We start from the raw sequence: 18976 nt of genomic DNA, 5'->3' as shown, positions 1-18976 counted from the left end.
CTGTCCAGGGTGGTCCAGGACACCAGAGGAGGCTGACCTCTACGGGCCTTGGGAAAGTACCAAGTGCAGTGCCTGTCACAAATGCCAGTGTCCTTCCCCCACCCCCCACCCCTCTGCCAGGAATCCTGGTCTCCAAAGATCACTAACATTCCCCCCACAAGGCACCCACAGGCAGGCGGGTGCTGCCGAGCTTGCTGTTAGGCCTCTGGGACCGACCCACCTGCCCAGTCCTGTCTGGGGGTGAGGGTGAGGGTGCATGACTACAGATGGGCGTGCCAGCTGCCGGATTCCTGAGTCCCGCCCTGCAGTTGGTGACGCCCAGCCAGGACGTCTCCAGAGGTGAGGCCAGTTGTTTAAAACCTAGGAGCCAGGAGAGGGGACTCCCACATTCAAGGCGCGCTCTCAGAGAGGCGATCTGGAGAAAGAACCACGGCAGCACGGAGTGAGGTACGTTACCTGCCTTCACCTGCCTGGTGGGGGCCGGATGCGGGACAAGCGTTGTGTATCTGGGTGTCTGGGGCCTGGTTGCAGGGCCTGATTCATTCCTCTTCCTGGGAACTCAGCTGAGCCAGCTAAGACCCAAAGGCTAGGTTTAATGTCTGCCACTGTTTGGATTTCTTTTTCACAACTGATAAGCATCTCAGTGACTTAGAAGAAAGCAGGTTCAGAGCTGGGGCTGAACACAAAGAGACAAGGAGAGGGTGGGCTGGCCCCACTAGAGCTCTTCTAAGGTCTGCCCAGAATGCCTAGTTCTGGGTGTGGGTGTGGTTCCAGCCCCTGGATGGGAGAGCAGAGATAGCGCTGGAGGAAGCCAGAAGATGGGTCTCCCTCTTAGGCCCCAATTGGCTGTGTGACCTCAGGCCACCTGTCTCTTTCCTGGGCCCCTGACTCCTCTGGTAGGGGATTGGAAGGAAAGATTTTGAAGTGTTAGGATATAGGATTTAAAGATGTAGGAGTGTCCCTGGTCCCCCCTTGCCCCTGCCTTTCCAACCCCCCATCCTTCCATCCCAGCCAGAGGAGTTTTGGGGCGTCATTGGAGCAGAGTGAGCATCTGATGCAAGGTAGAGGTGGGCGCTGCATGAACAGGGTGGGGCATTTGCCTCTAGGACCCTTTGAGTATCCACCCCTAGCCTCCTTCAGAATCCTTGTTCTGTGGCCTCCCAACCCCCATGTCTCCTGTACAACCCCAGCCCATCACTGGAGACATTTTGGGTTGCTTCCAGTTCAGATGAAATCCTCACTCACTTTTTTTTTTTAATTTTCTTTTTTAAAGTTTTTATTAGAGTATAGTTGCTTTATAATGTTGTGTTAGTTTCTACTGTAGAGCAAAGTGAATCAGCTATCCGTATACATATATCACCTCATTTTTGGATTTCCTTCCCATTTAGGTCACCACAGAGCACTGAGTAGAGTTCCCTGTGCTATTAGTTATCTATTTTATACATAGTCTCAATAGTGTATATATGTGTATATATGTCAATCCCAATCTCCCAGTTCATCCCACCGCACCCCTTTCCCCTTGGTATCCATACGTTTGTTCTCTACATCTGTGTCTCTATTTCTGCTTTGTAAATAAATCGTCTATACCAGTGTTTTCAGATTGCACATATATGCGTTAATACGTGATATTTGTTTTTCTCTTTCTGACTTACTTCACTCTGTATGACAGTCTCTAGGTCCAGCCACGTCTCTACAAATGACCCAATTTTGTTCCTTTTTGTGGCTGAGTAATATTCCATTGTGTATATGTGCCACATCTTCTTTATCCATTCCTCTGCTTACTCAATTTTAAAGACTGCTAGGCCTGCCTTTCCATCATTTCCATCATGCTCAGCCCAGAGATGTGGCCACCACGGCCTCACTCTTGGGGTGGCTCTGTGTGGTACCAAAGACCATGCCAATAGCAGGAGAGGGCTCAGCTCCAGGTCCTCAGCCTCTTTGACCCACTCATCGTTGTGCCTGTAGGTGGGCCAGGCCCTGAGAAAGGACACTTCTCTTTCCTGGGGAGGCATCAAGGCCCCGGACTTCTCCTGCAAAGGGTCCAGCTCTTTCCTGCTCCCCACGTTGTCCTTCTGACCATGTGGGGTAGGGCAGTGTCAATCCTCCTCCTCTCTATTTCAGAGGGGGAAGCTGGAGTCAGGGAGGGGGTGGCGTTATCCCAGGGCACCCTGGGAGTCACATGCCAGCTGGGACGGGGGCCAGGTCTCTGGCATTTTCCAAGTTTTTGGCTACAGATGCACCTGCTGCTCAGAAGTGTCCTAGGTCAAGACCCTAGGTAAAGGCTTCTGAGAAAACATGAGTCCAGAAACAGAAAAGGGCTGGTGCACCCTAGGGATGTGCATGGTTTCACCCAGGCTCCTTTGCTCTGTTCCAGGTGAGGTCCTGGGTGGGGATCATCCCATTGACTGAAGATGAGGCCGCTCCTTCTCCTGTATTTTGGTAAGTATCCCTTCCCATCCTTCCAGGTGCTTTCATATACCAGGGAGGGGACAGCCATGGGTAGGAGGACGGTCTACCACAGTGTGAGCATCACCGGTCACCCTGGGGCCTTTGGGTTTGGGACACTTGTCTACCGGGATGTCCATGAGGTTTCTCTGTCCTGGGGGCCTTTGAAGAAGATGATTTGAGAGGCTCCCAAATGTCTTCTTGCTACCTGAGGGTGGTTTGTGGCTCCCCCAGTGCCCTGCATGGTTTATTTCCCATCCTGTCACTCTCAAGCTGGTCCCAGAGCCATCATGGCTTGAGTTCTTGATGCTCAGTGAATTGCAGCTGGGTACTCCCAAAGCATGGCAGGGTCACCTTTACAGATAAAGGAGCAGACAGAACGCAGGTATCTCCCAGTGCTCCACAAACAGCCAGCAGCCAGCGCTACTCTGGGCTGTTGACAGAGGCCACGCTGCAGGTGAGAAGAGTTGTGGGCCATATCCTGGTGGCTGAGCGTGTGACTGCAGCTCTGTTCTAGAAAGCCACATGTGGATGCTACATTTCAGGATGATCTGGGCTTTTTAGTTGTCAGTGTTTCTCCTTTCTATTTAGATTGGGGGCTACAGGCTATAAAATCACCTTTTTTAGCAAACAGCATCAGGATTGCGATTATTCCCACAACCAGCAGGTGGGAGCATGAAGAAGGTGGAGAAGAGGGTCTATTCTTGCCGATCGACGTCGGCTTCCCGGAGGCACACTGGGGTGGCCGGCTAGACCCTCTTCTCTCTAGGCTGCACCCCTGTACCCCCTGTGATTTCAGTCTTGCCCAGCGTCCTGTGTGCCCAGCAAGCCTGCTCCCGTGGGGCCTGCTATCCACCCGTTGGGGACCTGCTCATTGGGAGGACCCGGTTTCTCCGAGCTTCATCTACCTGTGGTCTGGCCAAGCCTGAGACCTACTGCACCCAGTATGGAGAGGTAGGCTCTTCCTCCATGGCTTCCGGGGGCTGGAAGAAGGTGAGCTGGGGCGGGGGTGGGGAAGCCTGCCATCTGTTCACTGAATACTTAGAGTGGACTTGCTATCAGCTTAGATCCACGCGCTGTGGGGAGTGCAAGAAAAGCATTAAGACCGGATCTCTGCCTCTAAGGAATTTTCACCTTTGTTGGGCAAGAGAAAATGTACTCAGAACTAGCGGAATAGCTCCTTTCTCTCTTTTGCTTGATAAAGCTGGAGTTTTTCTCAGCCCTTGGGCCTGGGCAGGACAGTTTTCCAAGTCTCGGGAATAAGCAATCAGATAGATGGGGATCCTTTAGGTGTGTGGAGTGTAAGGCGCCATCTTTGGTGGACAGCGTCAAGGCTGGAGCACAGAGGCTGGGATGTGTGCAAGGCTTGTGTTCTTGCTGAAGGGGGAACCGAGCTGTGCCATGGCCCCTCCCTTGCTGCCATCTCTTTGGCTAGTGTTGGGGAAAGGGTGTGGCTGGAGCTACCGAATGATTATAGGCTGGAGTTTATCCTTCTATGTTTTGCAGTCATCACGTATGACTTACCTCTCAGCCTCTGCATGTTTGGTCCACATGTTTCACCACTCCGGGAGAAATGGGAGACTTTTTTTTGTAGAATTTTTTTTAATTAAAAAAATGTTTTTTGAAGTATAGTTGACTTACAATGTTGTATTAGTTTCATGTGTATAGCAAAGTGATTGAGTTACATTCTTTTCCATTATAGGTTATTATAAGACATTGAACATAGTTCCCTGTGTTATACAGTAGGTCCTTGTTGGTTATCTGTTTTATATATAGCAGTGTGTATCTGTTAATCCCAACCTCCTAATTTATCCCTCCCCGCCCTGCGCTGGGGAAATATTCAAATTAAAGGGCACAGATCAGTGAGACAAACAAGGAAGTGACTTGAGGCTAGCAAGGAGGTTCAGTGGCTCAGCTGATAGGAAACGAGTTGAGCAAATCCAGGCACTGGAACTCTTTGACCTACGTCAATTATTATCACCCGTTTAGGCAACTGATTTTTTTCAAAGATCCATTGTGATTCTTCTTCTACTTTGCCTCTGGACCTTTCTGGTAGGAACTTTGATTTTCTTTTCTTTTCCCTTCAACAAGGTTGGGGTCTTTCCTTGCTCCTTGTGTTTACCAAGGTGGAAATCACTCAGTGTTTTCTTGTTTCCCAGCTGCCTGTCTCATTTGGCCATTTTTCTGCCCTCAAAACACAGGTTTGGACAAAGGGAAGAGTGAGGGAGTGGTTTTCCCTTGAGCCTCTGCTTCTCTTGGGGTAAAAAGACAGAGAGAGAAAGGGAGTGAGAGAGATTAATGGCCATGAAGGAGGCTTGGGTTGTCTGTGGTTTCTTCCTTCTGGGTCCTTGTCCTCAGGACCATGGAGATGGTATCTGATCCCATCTCTGGCCTCACTGTCCTTCCAGTCCCCAGTGTTCTTTTGGTCACTTTTTAATCATAGGTGGTACTGCATAGTGGCTTTGGAGGTGCTGAGCAGAGATGGCTGTGGTTTCTGCATCTCACCCACTTGGATGTGGGAAAGCCCATTTGACAGTGTTGGGTAAGATGGCCAGCATCAGGCGAGTCCTCCCTGTGAGCCCAGATTACTCCACAAGCATCAGGAGACCTGGCAGTATTGAATTTCTAGGCAACAGAATGGTTTTAGTTGCTGCCTTCCCACACATTCTCCAATCTTGTGCCACTGAGCCATGTCTAAAATTTTCAGGGAGTCCTCTGCTGATTCCCTTCCTTGGGCTGATCCGTCTTCTGGGATGGGAAGCAAGGAGAGATCATACACATCCCCTGTGTTGGGATGTTCCTCGGCCACAGCCCTGTCTGGACAGCCTCTTTCCCTCTAGGCTGGGCTTTTGGCTTCATCCTGACCTGCCCTCTGCCTCTCTCAAATGCCCCAGGGAGCCAACTGCTTCCCTTGCTCTTAAGCAGCCCCTTGAGAGAAAAACTGGGTGCTTGCAAAAGAGAAGTCTAGACTTTTGAAACCATGGGGATGGATAAATCTCAGCTATTTTGGTGCTGTGAAAGTTGAGAAGCATTGGTTCTTTTCTTCCTTTTTCTATGAGGGGGAATAAATCCATGTAACCTCTTGGAAGAGTGGAGGATAGGGCATCTTGAGTGCAGTGTGTAGCCCCAGGTCTACCACTAACTTGTGGTGCGATCTTGGGCAAAATATTACCCCTCTCTAAGTCTTGCTTTCCTCTTCCATGAATGAGTGTTAGAGAAATGGTCTTTAGGGTCGCTCTTTGCTCCAATTTTCTTTGGGAATGAGCTGCCTGCTGAGACCCAACTTCTCTCCCCCACCTGTCTCCTCTCTGCCTTTTCTGATTTCTCTTTCCTTCTCCCTTCCCCACCTAACCACCTAGAGGCCACTGGTTGCCAACAGTGAAGACACACGCTAAAGGCACAGATACCCCTCTGTACAGGTGTACCCTGAACCCTCACTTGGTGCAGGGGCAGCTGTGTGATGAAAATTAGGAATCCAGATTTAACTCTGATGAGTTCCAATTTCAGTTTTTAAGTTTATTTTATTATTAAATGATATTATAGTAACTATAACTTATTAAGCACATATTATATGTCTCAGGCACTATACTAAGAGTTTTATATAAATTATCTCAATTAATTTTCACAATACTCCATCAGGTGGCTCTTATTATCCCTGTGAGCTATTGGGAAAGTTTGGGTGTGTGCTGGGACCCCCAAACTTCTGATGGAAACACATAGGTATTGAGTTTTCTCAGTAGTTAGAGATGGGGGTGCAGTGGCCAGCCTCAGCTGGAAGGGAAGGTGGCATGGTGCAGAGCTGCATTCCTAGGGCCTGCCCCTTCAGTCCCCCTGCATCCCTGTCTACCAGCTCCCACCTCCACATACATACCTTCCTTAAGTCATAGCCTCTGGTTACTGCCTCTGTTCTATTTTCATGCAGGGGTGACATGGTGAGCCCTGAGCCCAGTAAAAATCACCCAGCACCTGTTGCCTGCCTGCCTACTGGTATGGCATGAATGTAAGTGCATTAGGGATTTATGACTCTTGGACATTTTAGCCTTGCTCGCTGCCCCCTGCCAACCCTGAAGAAACTCAGGAGCAGTGGGGACTCCTTCCTGTTCCAAAATTGTCTCTCCCAGCTCCTGATCTCAGAGTGTGGCTCCTTTCTCGTGGGTCAATCTTAGCCTGTTAGTATGTCACCTCTTCTGCCTAATTTTGTCTCACTGGCTCAATCCTATTGGCCTTGAGGGCCGGCTTCTATGGGTTTTGGGTCCATATTGCAGCCTTGACAATGGACATACGACGCGGCCAGCTTTGCCTTGTGTGCCCACCCCAACCCAGCTTTGCCCTTCTGGGCCTACCTGCCTTGACTACCCGTTAACTGTCCAGGCTTGAACCCAGGCTGGACTTTATCAAAATGGCCCGAGGCTGCAGTCCCACCCTGTCCCCTGGCTCTCTCTCTTCCAGCTCCTAGGTAACCTCTGAGTAAACTCACTGCACCGTTTTTCCCTAAAACCCAAGGCATGAATGAAAATGTCTGTGATGTCTCCCTACCCTCATTCTCGTCTGTGCTTCCTCTGAGCCTTAGTTCTTCATTTGAAAAATAGGAATAATGACAGCACCCACCTCAAACAGTTGTTGTGAGGACTGTATAAAGGAAGAAGCCAAGTGACCACTGGGCTGGTGTCTGGAAGATGCTAAATGTCCCATCCCCCTCTCCCCACCTCCCGGGGACCTGTGTCCGCCTGCAGGGGCCTCCGCATCTGTGAATCATGCTCCTGAGCTCTTCTTCCTGGATCTTCTTCCTGGATCAGGACACACACTCGCATACTTATTGATTTTTTGTTTTTGTTTTTTGTGGTACGCGGGCCTCTCACTGCTGTGGCCTCTCCTGTTGCGGAGCACAGGCTCTGACGCGCAGGCTCAGCGGCCATGGCTCACCGGCCCAGCCACTCCGCGGCATGTGGGATCTTCCCGGACTGGGGCACGAACCCGTGTCCTCTGCATCGGCAGGCGGACTCTCAACCACTGTGCCACCAGGGAAGCCCTCGCATACTTATTGAAATCAAACTGCCCTTGGGCCAGCCCACTTTCTGCTTCCAAGGTGACCGCTGCCCATCTGATTTGCGGTGGGCTGCTGGGAAATCTGGAAGTGGTCGTGGTTAATGAAGTCACCCGACTGGGGGTAAAGACTCTCTAGGTCTGGTCCTGGCTCTGACACTTAAAATAGGAACGTGACCTCAAGAAGGTCATGGTTTCTGTCTAGACCACCATTTCCCCATTCATGAAATGAAGGAGTTGGGTTAGTCAGCCTTTGTTTGTTCAGCTCTAACATCTCTGCCAACTTCTGGCTGGGCTGTATGTGACCCTGAGGGTTGGCCATTGTCTCTGTCAGGTGGGTGCTGGCAGAGGCTGAGCCATGACCTTCAGTCATCTCTGGGCTGGTGCACGCTCCCTGGGAACCAGTGGGTTTCGCCAGGAAGTTTTCCAGCCCTGATTTCTGCTCCTGACAATGTCTTCTCCAATGTTGTGTCTGTTCCCTTAAATGCTTTATTTATCTCCCACTCCCTCCCTTTCTGGGGAAAAACTTAATTACCCAGCTGCCTTCATAACAGTCTTACACAGTGCATTCCTCAGGTTAATTAGCTGTGTAAACCAAACAGCTGTCATTTTTATCTCTTGGAAACAAGCTAAGGAGCAGTAGCCAGTTGACGTCCCCTCCTCCACACACACACACACACGCACATGCACACACACACACACACACGCACATGCACACACACACACACAGACATGCACAGAAGCACACTCACACCCACAGGCACACACCCCGACAACCACTGCCTTTCTGTGTTTGAAAGTCATCTGTTTTCTTGACGTTTAGCATGGCTAATGTGTAGGCAGAGGATGTGACGATGTGAGGATGTGTTTATATCCATCCTGAGGTCCTTGTCCTCCGCTCACAGAGGACTTTGAGCCTGTCTCTGACCAGAATATCTGCCCTCCTATTTCCCGGAAGTTCTTAGCATGTATGAAACTTTCAAAGCTCCTACCATTGGGGATTTATTCTTTTGGATGAAGCATCGTTGAGCTCTTTGTTTAAAATGCAGACACCCTTGGGGAAGGCATCTTGTTAATCTATCATCATTTATATTTCAGGAAGGGTTTGCTGATCAGAAAATTAGCTGTGGCTTTTGCAAAGGGCCCTAAGAGAATAAGACCCAGAATGAGTAAGTTTTGAGGGGATAGAAGAAAAGGGACACTTAGAGAAAGAGTTGGATCAGAGGGAAGCAAAACTTGGGCTGTGAAATGTGAGATTTTTGGGTCCTGGTTGTTATGGGTTGGAGATTGTGGCTTGTGGGGTTAAAAGAGGGAAGAGAGTGGAAAAGTGAGATGGAAACCTGCACACAAATGTGAATGGTCTCATGACTTTGCTGGCCTGGCTTCTCACCCCCTTGCTCCTTGGGTCAATTTCCTAGAAGCTCTCTGGGTAGTGTCTTGCAGACCTACCTTGCTTCTTTGCTCTCAGGGGCTATAGGAATCATTGTCACTGGTAGAGCTTTCAGAGGTCCAGGAATGCAAACCATCTCTCTGCAATCAGGTCTAGGGGGATAATTCTGTTTCTGTAGAAGTCTGGGCTGAGGTTGAGGCTGCCCTTACTAGGGGAGAAGAGAGGGAACATCCTGAAAACAAACTCTAGTCCCTGCAATTTCCCATGGTTGCCACGTGACCTCTGTGTCTCTTGAAGCGGAATACGATGAGAAGGTTTGGAGGCAGAGAGCCTGGGAGAGGAATCCCTCCTTCTTCTCTTCCTAGCCCTGTGGATTTGGACACATTTCTCAGCTTCTCTAAGACTTGCTTTCCTAATCTGTCAGATGAGGTTACCCACCATTTAATGTAATATACGAACCTCAGAGGTTTTAGAAGCATAAAATGAGATAATGTATGTATAGTGCTCAGGACAGAGCCTGGTGCAGTGTAATTTTGGGGTGTGTGGCATTCATCATCTCTGTCATCAACTTTAGAATTGAGCTATCTAAATTTAGTTCAGATGGAGATGAGGGCTCTGTTGAGTTAAGGCTTTGGTCAAGATGTTACTTCAGGACAGTGCCTCCTCCCACCTGGCACCATAACAGGTCTCGATTTTTAAAATTCCCTGGCAATATCCACTGACATAGGAATGGTAAGGCCTGTGGATCATAGTGGGGTCTAATGGAGGCCTTGCTGACCAAGGTCTGAGGGTCCCCTCTTCCCCTGCCCACTTTGCTGGGAAGAGTGTTTCTCTAGTACAGTGTTGGGCCAATGTCTTATTTTTCTCTTGCTTCTTTTGCATTCTTGTTTGGAGTGTGTTTAACCTCGGAGCAGATAAGCTGGAGTGGGGGAGAATTGTAATAGCATGTTAAAACAAGAAGGAGCTTCGTTATCTCATCCCCCCCCTGCATTTTACCAATGAGGAAGGTGAAGCGGAGGGAATGCCCTTCTTGTAGGCAGCTGCATTTTTTTTTTTTTTTTGGCGCTGGCTTTCTTTTGGCCCTGGCTGGCAGCCATGACCCTGACTACAGCTCCTTAGATAGACACAGGCAGTCTCTGACTTGCTTGTGGGAGGGAGTTGGACCACGTATAACCAGAGCCTGTTTTCCTATCTTCCCCCGGAATTAGCTCCATGTTCTGCAAAAGCACAGAGCTTTGATTTGCATTGCTTTCCCTTTTCCACCCTCTCCATTGTGATTCGGGCTCCCACTGGCTCTTGCTCTCTCCTTTGCCCCCGCCATAGCTCTCTGGGAGGGTTTGTCTTCCGGCCAGACGGCTGAGCTTCTAGAAAGCTCCAGGATAAGGGAAAAGACCCAGTCTTTCCAGACTGAGGGGAACAGGAGCCAAACTGGCTGGAAGCCTGACAGGCTGAATTGATAACAGTGCTGTGTCTCTGAAGTAGCACAGCCAGGGGGATGCTGGCCAAGTGACCCCAGAGAGAGAAGCAGCTGCAGCTGGGAGAGACAGAGGAATGTAACACATATGAAAGGAGGAGCCTCATGTTGAGAACCACACACACACACACACACACACACACACTCTTATACACATACTACCTATAGACATACAAGAATAAAAAGGAAGGGAAACTGAGGCCCAGAGAAGAGAGGGAAGAAATTGGCAGCTTGCCTTCATGTGGGCTTCTCCCATAAGCCACCCTATTTCAGGCCTCCATCCCTCTAGCTGGTTGACACGCAGAGCTCCTTAAAATACCTGTCCCAAGCCTTATGGCTTAGCCTGTTTCTGAGGGTTGAGATAATCCCTTCTTTAGCTATGTTACTGTGATAAGCGGCACGTAGATGTTAAGCTCATGAGGCCATCTGATCCCTCCATCATTGTCTGAGCACGTGGAAGGCAGGTGGAGAAGGCGTGGGATACCCCAGACTGGCTGTGAAGACAAGGTGCAGGCAGGGTAACAAGCCCACGCTGAGTACCCTGGGCCTTTTTAGTTTGTTTTGCTTTACAATAATGCCTGAATATAAAAGTTAATATATATCCAAGGCATCAAAGTTTAAAATTATTAAAAAAAGAACAAAGAAAAAAAGTTACCCATAATGCCATTTCCCAGAGATATTAGGTTAAAACTGTATGCAGTTGCCATTTTTGTTGGTCAAGATGGCTGAATGTCAGCCATTTCATTTGGTTCAACCTAATATATTGGTGTATTTCCTTCCACATATTTTCTATTCCTTCAAGAATATATATTTGTGATCATGACATGTATACAAGCTTATGCCCAAATTTTTTTCAGAGAACATGATATTTTTTTTTCATAAAACATTATAATGTAAACATTTCCCCCATGCAATGAAAACCTTTCTCTCAACAGTCTTTTTAATGGTACGTAATATTGCACCATTTGGGAATATCAACGGCATTTCCCCAGTCCCATGTTGAGCTGTTCTAGCTCCTGTGTCCCATGGCCCAAGGGAAGAAACTGGGCCTCGTTTCTGGCATTCTTTTGGCCAGGGAACAGGCTGGGATCAGTTCCCAACAGAGCAGGGGGGTCTCTGGTGACAGGTCGCCGGAAGGCAGCTGGCCCTCGTCTCTCTGCAGGACGTGCTGAGTGCAGATGGAGGATGGGCAGTGGAAAAGTTTGCCTCTGAGAGGCTGGCCAGAATGGGGAGAAGGGCATGCTTGCTGCCAGGGACCAAAATAGGATGCTAGAGGAGACTCAGATTCCAGCAAGAGGTGTCTTTTGCCCAGACAGGATTATTTTAAGTGCTCAGGTATTTATTTTAGCCACTGACACATCTGCAGTCTCCGAGTTAACTGAACTAGGTTAGCCTGACAGGCCAGCTTTCTTCCCAGAGTGCTTTCTCTGTCTGAGGCTCTGCCATGGTCAGCCTCAGGGTCAGACCAAGCCCTTTGGGTGAGACAGAAATTGTCACCCTTTACCGTGTTTCCCACAATGTCTGTGCATCCAGGTGGTTTCCTAGTGGAAATGAGAGGATGACAGAGAAGGAGGGAGGGAGAGAGAAAGAGAAGAGCAAGGAAGGGGTGGGGATGGGAAGGGAGGAGGAGAAGAAGAGAAAGATGTAAGGAGGGATCCTGTCTGGTGCTGGCGCTGGCTATCAATCAACAGGAAAGTCACATAGCCTCTTGGAACCTCAGCTTTCTCACATGTGAAATGGGAATAATATTACCACGTAGGGTGGTTGTGAGGCTTAAATAGGTTATTGCACTGAAACTCCTGATACAGTACCTGGCACATGGTAAGTGCGCCAATCACTTAATACTGATATTTGTCACCTCCTCACTCCCTTGCCCCTCCTTTTAAACTCCCAGGAAGGGAGAGTCTAGCAATAATGTAAATGAAAATGCCAGCTTTTACTGAGCATTTACTATTCATTCAAAAAGTATTTGTAGAGGGCCTACTAAGTGCTGGGCACTTTGCTAAGCACTGGGATACAGCATAAAGGAAAGTAAGTTCTGCCCTCATGGAGTCTACATTCTAACAGGGGGAGGCAGACAGTAAACAAACACTGTGGGCAAATAAATTGACAGTAAAAGAACAATACGTCAAGTGGGGATAGTACTATGGAGAAAAATGTAGCAGGGCAAGGGATGGACAGTGGGTGCTGTTTTATATAAGGCATATGTGCCAGCCATTATAAGAACATTGAACATTCCCCCAATATTGTTTTTTTATATTTCGTAATCATTTTTAATTCTATTTCACATTATTTTCCATTATAGTTTATTACAAGAGATTGACTATAGTTCCCTGTGCTGTACAGCAGGACCTTGTTGTTTATCTAGTTTATATAGAGTAGTTTGTATCTGCTAATCCCAAACTCCTAATTTATCCCTTCCCCTCCTTCCCCTCTGGTAACCATAAATCTGTTTTCTATGTCTGAGTCTGTTTCTGTTTCGTAAGTAAGTTCATTTGTATCATACCAAAAATTACTGTTTAATAAAGCACTTTGGGACATGACGAGGACACCTCCAAGTACCAGGAAGGGTACTTGTTTTGCAGATTGGAGGTGGGAGCTGGAAAGTGGGGTGGGAAGCAGAGGCTCACAGAGCCAGGACTCCTGCCTCCCCTCCTGCATCCTCCACTGTTCCAGGGTTTGTCAACAGCGCAGGGGGAAGAGTGGTGTCGGGTGAGGAGTTTCTATAACTCAAGGCACAGACTCAGCCTGTTAACTCAATCCCTCTGGGACTGAGCTGTCAGCTTCACCAGTTCGGCAGACATCACTCGTTCTGAACGTCGGCTTCCTTAGCTTAGTGCCTTCCCTGGACAGCGCAGAGGTTCAGGGGCTAGAAGGCCTCAGAGAAGGCTGCCTGAGCTTTCCCCTGGTTCTGGTGGGTGGAGGCTTAGGGGAACGCAGAGGCAGGAAGTGTGGGGAGGTACACTGGTCCTTACCCAAAGGAACTCACAGGTCAGGGAGGTTTTCGTCCAAGCCTTGCTTTTACATGTGGGTCAATTGGGAGCCCTCTGAACAGTATTCTTTCTCCTGGGCACAAGGTTTGGGACCATGGTTACTCAGGGAAAATAGGTTTGATGTATGTTGCATGAGGGACCTGGGGTAAGGTCATGGTGTCTCTGTGAGGTGTGCACGTGCACACACATTTGTGCACGTATGTACAAACTGAAAGAACAAGGGCCATGTTCTCTGGCTGTATTCTTCTTCTTGGTCATCTCTGCCCTGCTCTGGAGCCCGTGGGGTTCAGTTTTTTCCCTTGTTCTTTTTTCCTGTCCCCTCTTCCTAATCCTTAGAAACTTGACTTTCCCCAGGCTGCCAGAATTAAGTGAGATGAGCTATAAAACTCTCTAGCCTACACATAGCACATAGCAGATGTTAAATTAATGTGAGCTTTTCTTTCTTTCTTCTTTTTGCTCTTAGCACCCTTTTCAAATTTCTCTTTGGGGCAATGTCACATACGAAAATTATTTTTTCTCTACCACCTCATACCACTTTCCCAATTACAACCTCTATTTACTATTTACTTAGCTATGTGTTGGGGGGGACCCAAAGGACGTAAATGAAAAGGTGAACAGTAGCCTTGTTTTGAGAGGTTGATCCTTCCAAGTGTATTAATGAAATCAATGGATCCCCAAGGGTAGTATTTCCATGGAGAGAATGTTCTGGGCTCTCAGGATACAAGTGAGGAATTCTCACTGGCCCTACCTCTTAGTCTCTGGCATCTCTTTGTCCCACAGTGGCAGATGAAATGCTGCAAGTGTGACTCCAGGTTGCCTCACAATTACAACAGTCACCGAGTGGAGAATGTGGTCTCGTCCTCGGGCCCCATGCGCTGGTGGCAGTCACAGAATGGTAAGGACCTGCCACAGCCTCCAGGGGCCCAAACATGTGGAGGCTCCCACAGGATGGGGAGGGTGCCCGGGAGCCCTTTGGGGTTCCCAGGGCTTTCTTATTGTAGTGGGACGTGGGTGGTTGACAAGTAGAACCTTCTCTCTTTGTATTTGAGGTCTTTCAGATGCTGTAGGTAGAATAATTTATTGGAGGTTAATGAAAGGGTCAGAAGAGAGAGAAATGCCTTAATTTCATTCTACTTAGTCACAGTGGGCTTGCTGATGGAACTGAGCTTTGCGAACAGATTTGTGTCGAACAGAGGAGTTGAAACTCCTCAAGGTTTTAAGGGCATCAAGTGATGGTGGGAAGGAAATTTGGCCAAGAAGAGATAGGATCTTGAATAGGTGATAGTAAGTAGAAACATACTGGTACCCCTCTTCTCTGAGAGGGAAATTGGAAAATCAAGGTTAGAGAGTTTCTGATTTCCTAGAGCCTGGGAAGGTAGAAATCCTCTGCTCTAAAGTTTCTACATTTTGTCTTTCCAGATGTGAGCCCTGTCTCTCTGCAGCTGGACCTAGACAGGAAATTCCAGCTTCAAGACATCATGATGGATTTTAAGGTGTGCTTCCTGGGCATGGCAGTGGTTAGGAGAGGGGGACTCTGGGCTGTGTGGGCGTGGACTCATGGGGAGCACAGGGTCCTTGTCTCCTCAGGTGGGAGGTGATGGTACCACATGCTGGGTGGGCCTCCCTTCCCCAGGCTGAGGTGACACTTACCCTGAGCCTGTGTCATGGTGACAGCAGAGGTACCCCTTCTGGGAGAACAGTGACGCCTCCACCTTCCCTGTCTTGGCTGTGTAGTGCTTATATATCCTCTCCCTCTTTGCATCCCCCACCCTTAGCCCATCTAATGTATTCAGCTCTGCCAAGACCAATTGTACAAAGCCTGGCCACGTATTATACAGTTGTGTTTTCTTGGTATACTCTGTTTTAATAACTTTGCTGATGAGATTGAGTTTAACAGACAGCCAAGAACTGGCCCATCCTCATGTAAGATGTGCTTTTGGAGCAATCTGCTCATTCAGTGCTATCACTTTTCAGACTCTGCTTTTAGACTAGCCTTTGGAGATGTGCCTTTTGGAGGGAACATTTTCATTCATTACCGACAGGACTTTTTTTTTTTTTCCTTTTCCTTTTCCTAATATCCTATGTGACTGAGGAAGTTGCTCTAAGAACATTGCCTCAAGAATAGGTCAAAAGTATTTTGAGACATTCTAGTGCCATTTGAACAAATGCTCAATCTCTAACAGTGACAACTTCTAAGGGAAATATTCATTTGGATGGATACTGGTAGTCTCATTGCTTTGTCATCACTCACCCATTCATTTATTTGTCCATTCTTGCTACACACATATTGAACACTGATTATATGCTGTTATAAAAGATGACTAAAACTAGATCACGATCCTCTAGTTACTTTGGTTTATGTAGGGAAGATAAAGAACCAGTAGCAAGACAGTGGGATGTGTGCTCTGATGTTGGTAAGAAGAGGTGCTAGAGAGCCCAGGAGGGGGACCTCCAGCTTGATCTGTCTTTGGGGGAGTGGATCAGAGAATACACCCAGGGGAAGATGAAACTTCCTAGGCCAGTAATATCCAGGTGAAGGGTAAGTTCATTCCAGGCAAAGAGAACAGCAAAGTGCAAGGGCCAGGAGGCAAGAGGCAAGAAGGTATATAATTGGGGGAAGGGGACAAAGGAACACATGTAGGGTCTGGTGGGGCAAATATGTATACAGTAGTGAGAGGTAGGGATGTGGAAGGCTACAAACTGAGGAGAGATGAGTTTACAGATGTAAATGGGGAGGGAGGAAAGTAGGTGAAAGATTCATCTATTCATTCAACAGATGTACTACTGCCTACTATGTGCTAGATGCTGGAGGTACACTGTGAACAAGATAGACAAGGTGGGGGAATTCCCTGGTGGTCCAGTGGTTAGGACTCTGTGCTTCCGCTGCACCACTGCAGAGGGCACCTGTTCAATCTCTGGTTGGGGAACTAAGATCCCGCAAGCCGTGCAGTGTGGCCAAGAAAAAAAAAAACAGATAGACAAGGGGGTCTATGGTTTACTGTAGTGGTTCTCAAGCAGGGGATATTTCGCAGTTTATAGAAAAAATTTTGGTTGTCACAGCTGTCAGTATGCTATTGACATTTAGTGAGAAGAGGTCAGGGATGCCGCGTAACATCCTAAAATGACAAGCACTGACCCCATGGCAAGGAATTATTCACCTTCAAATATTAACAGTGTCAAGTTTGGGAAACCCTGGTCTGGTAGGAGGAAAATAAAAAGCAGGAAACCAACAAATAAATAATTGGAAATTGTGTGACATTTACGAAGGAAACAAATGAGATCCTGGAATAGGAAATGATGGGGTGGGGTGGGCAGAGTGTGGGCAGAAGAATGCACGTTAGATAGGTATAAAATGATCTCTGTGAGGAAGTGACATTTAAGCTGAGAAGAAAAGATGTGGAGGAACCCATGAGGGGGAGGAGTATTCCAAGCAGAAGAAACAATATGAACAAAGGCTCTGAAGAGGGAATGTGACTGAGGGCTTGAGGAGATGGAGGTGCACAGTGGCATGAGACGGGGTGAGGGAGCAGGGCCCTCTTCAGCCATGGTCAGGAATTCAGATTTATTCAAGAACAGTGGGCAGAAATTTTGTATCCTTCAACCTTACCAAATTCATTGATTAGTTCTAGTAGTTTTCTGGTGGCATCTTTAAGCTTATCTACATATAGTATCATGTCATCTGCAAACAATGACAGTTTTACTTCTTCTTTTCCAATTTGCATTCCTTTATTTCTTTTTCTTCTCTGATTGTTGTGGCTAAGACTTCCAAAACTATGTTGAATAAGAGTTGTGTGAGTTGACATCCTTGTCTTGTTCCTGATCTTAGAGGAAATGCTTTCAGCTTGTCACCATTGAGTATGATGCTTGCAGTGGGTTTGTCATATATGGCCTTTATTATGTTGAGGCAGGTTCCCTCTGTGCCTATTTTCTTTAGAGTGTTTATCATAAATGGGTGTTGAATTTTGTCAAAAGCTTTTTCTACATCTATTGAGGAAATACTCCCATTTACCATTGCAACAAAAAGAATAAAATACCTAGGAATAAACCTGCCTAAGGAGGTGAAAGACTTGTGCTCAGAAACCTATAAAACACTGATGAAAGAAATCAAAGATGACACAAACAGATGGAGAAATAAACCATGTTCTTGGATTGGAAGAATCAGTATTGTGAAAATGACTGTACTACCCAAAGCAATCTACAGATTCAGTGCAATCCCTATCAAACTACCAATGGCATTTTTCACAGAATTAGAACAAAAAGTCTTACAGTTCGTATGGAAACACAAAAGACCCCTAATAGCCAAAACAATCTTGAGAAAGAAAAACGGAGTTGGAAGAATCAGGCTCCCCAACTTCAAACTATACCACAAAGCTACAGTAATCAAGACAGTATGGTACAAAAACAGAAATATAGATCAATGGTACAGGATGGAATGCCCAGAGATAAACCCACGTACATATAGTCACCTAATTTACGACAAAGGAGGCAAGAACATACAATAGAGAAAAGACAGCCTCTTCAATAAGTGGTGCTGGGAAAACTGGACAGCTACATGTAAAAGAATGGAATTAGAACACTACCTAACACCATACACAAAAACAAACTCCAAATGGATTAAAGACCTAAATGTAAGACCAGACACTATATAACTCTTAGAGGAAAACATAGGAAAAACACTCTGACATAAACTACAGCAAGATCCTTTTTGACCCACCTCCTAGAGTAATGGAAATAAAAACAAAAATAAATAAATAGGACTTAATTAAACTTAAAAGCTTTTGCACAGCAAAGGAGACCATAAATAGGACAAAAAGACAACCCTCAGAATGGGAGAAAATATTTGCAAATGAAACAACAGGCAAAGGATTAATCTCCAAAATATATAAACAGCTCATGGTGCTCAATATCAAAAAATAAACAATCTAATTAAAAAATTGGTGGAAGGCCTAAAAAGACATTTTTCCAAAGAAGATATACAGATTGCCAACAAACACATGAAAGGATGCTCAACATCACTAATCATTAGAGAAATGCAAATCAAAAGTACAATGAGGTATCACCTCACGCTGCTCAGAAAGGCCATTAGCAAAAAATCTAGAAACAATAAATGCTGCAAAGGGTGTAGTGAAAAGGGAAACCTCCTGCACTGTTGGTGAGAATGTAAATTGATACAGCCACTATGGAAAAACAGTATGGAGGTTCCTTAGAAAACTAAAAATAAAACTACCATATGACCCAGCAATCCCACTACTGGGCATATACTCTGAGAAAACCATAATTCCAAAAGAGACATGTACCACAATGTTCATAGCAGCATTATTTACAATTGCCAGGACATGGAAGCAACCTAAGTGTCCATCGACAGATGAATGGATAAAGAAGATGTAGCGCATATATACAATGGAATATTACTCTGCCATAAAAAGAAATGAAACTGAGTTATTTGTAGTGAGATGGATGGACCTGGAGAGTGTCATACAGAGTGAAGTAAGTCAGAAAGAGAAAAAAAAAATACTGTATGCTAATGCATATATATGGAATCTAATAAAACAGTACTGATGAACCTAGTTGCAGGGCAGAAATAATGATGTAGACATAGAGAATGGACTTGAGGACCCAGGGTGGGAGGGG

At 46.8% G+C, this 18976-nt stretch overlaps 1 protein-coding gene across 1 annotated transcript in view; it reads left to right on the top strand.

Moving 5' to 3' along the window:
• Positions 1-348: 348 nt before the first annotated feature.
• Positions 349-18976, top strand: part of LAMB3 (laminin subunit beta 3) — a 40414-nt gene continuing 21786 nt past the window's right edge. The window contains exons 1-5 of the mRNA XM_027082885.1: positions 349-447; positions 2375-2439; positions 3245-3399; positions 14126-14240; positions 14765-14838. Of these exons, the coding sequence (XP_026938686.1) occupies positions 2412-2439; positions 3245-3399; positions 14126-14240; positions 14765-14838 (372 nt within the window). The 5' untranslated portion in view covers positions 349-447; positions 2375-2411. The remainder of the gene's footprint in view (positions 448-2374; positions 2440-3244; positions 3400-14125; positions 14241-14764; positions 14839-18976) is intronic.

The sequence above is a fragment of the Aethalodelphis obliquidens genome, unplaced genomic scaffold (assembly GCF_003676395.1).
Source record: "Aethalodelphis obliquidens isolate GAN/ISIS:26980383/991018 unplaced genomic scaffold, ASM367639v1 scaffold48, whole genome shotgun sequence".
Lineage (NCBI taxonomy): Eukaryota > Metazoa > Chordata > Mammalia > Artiodactyla > Delphinidae > Aethalodelphis > Aethalodelphis obliquidens.
Note: the sequence above shows the minus strand (reverse complement) of the source record. Positions and strands in the feature narration are given on the sequence as shown.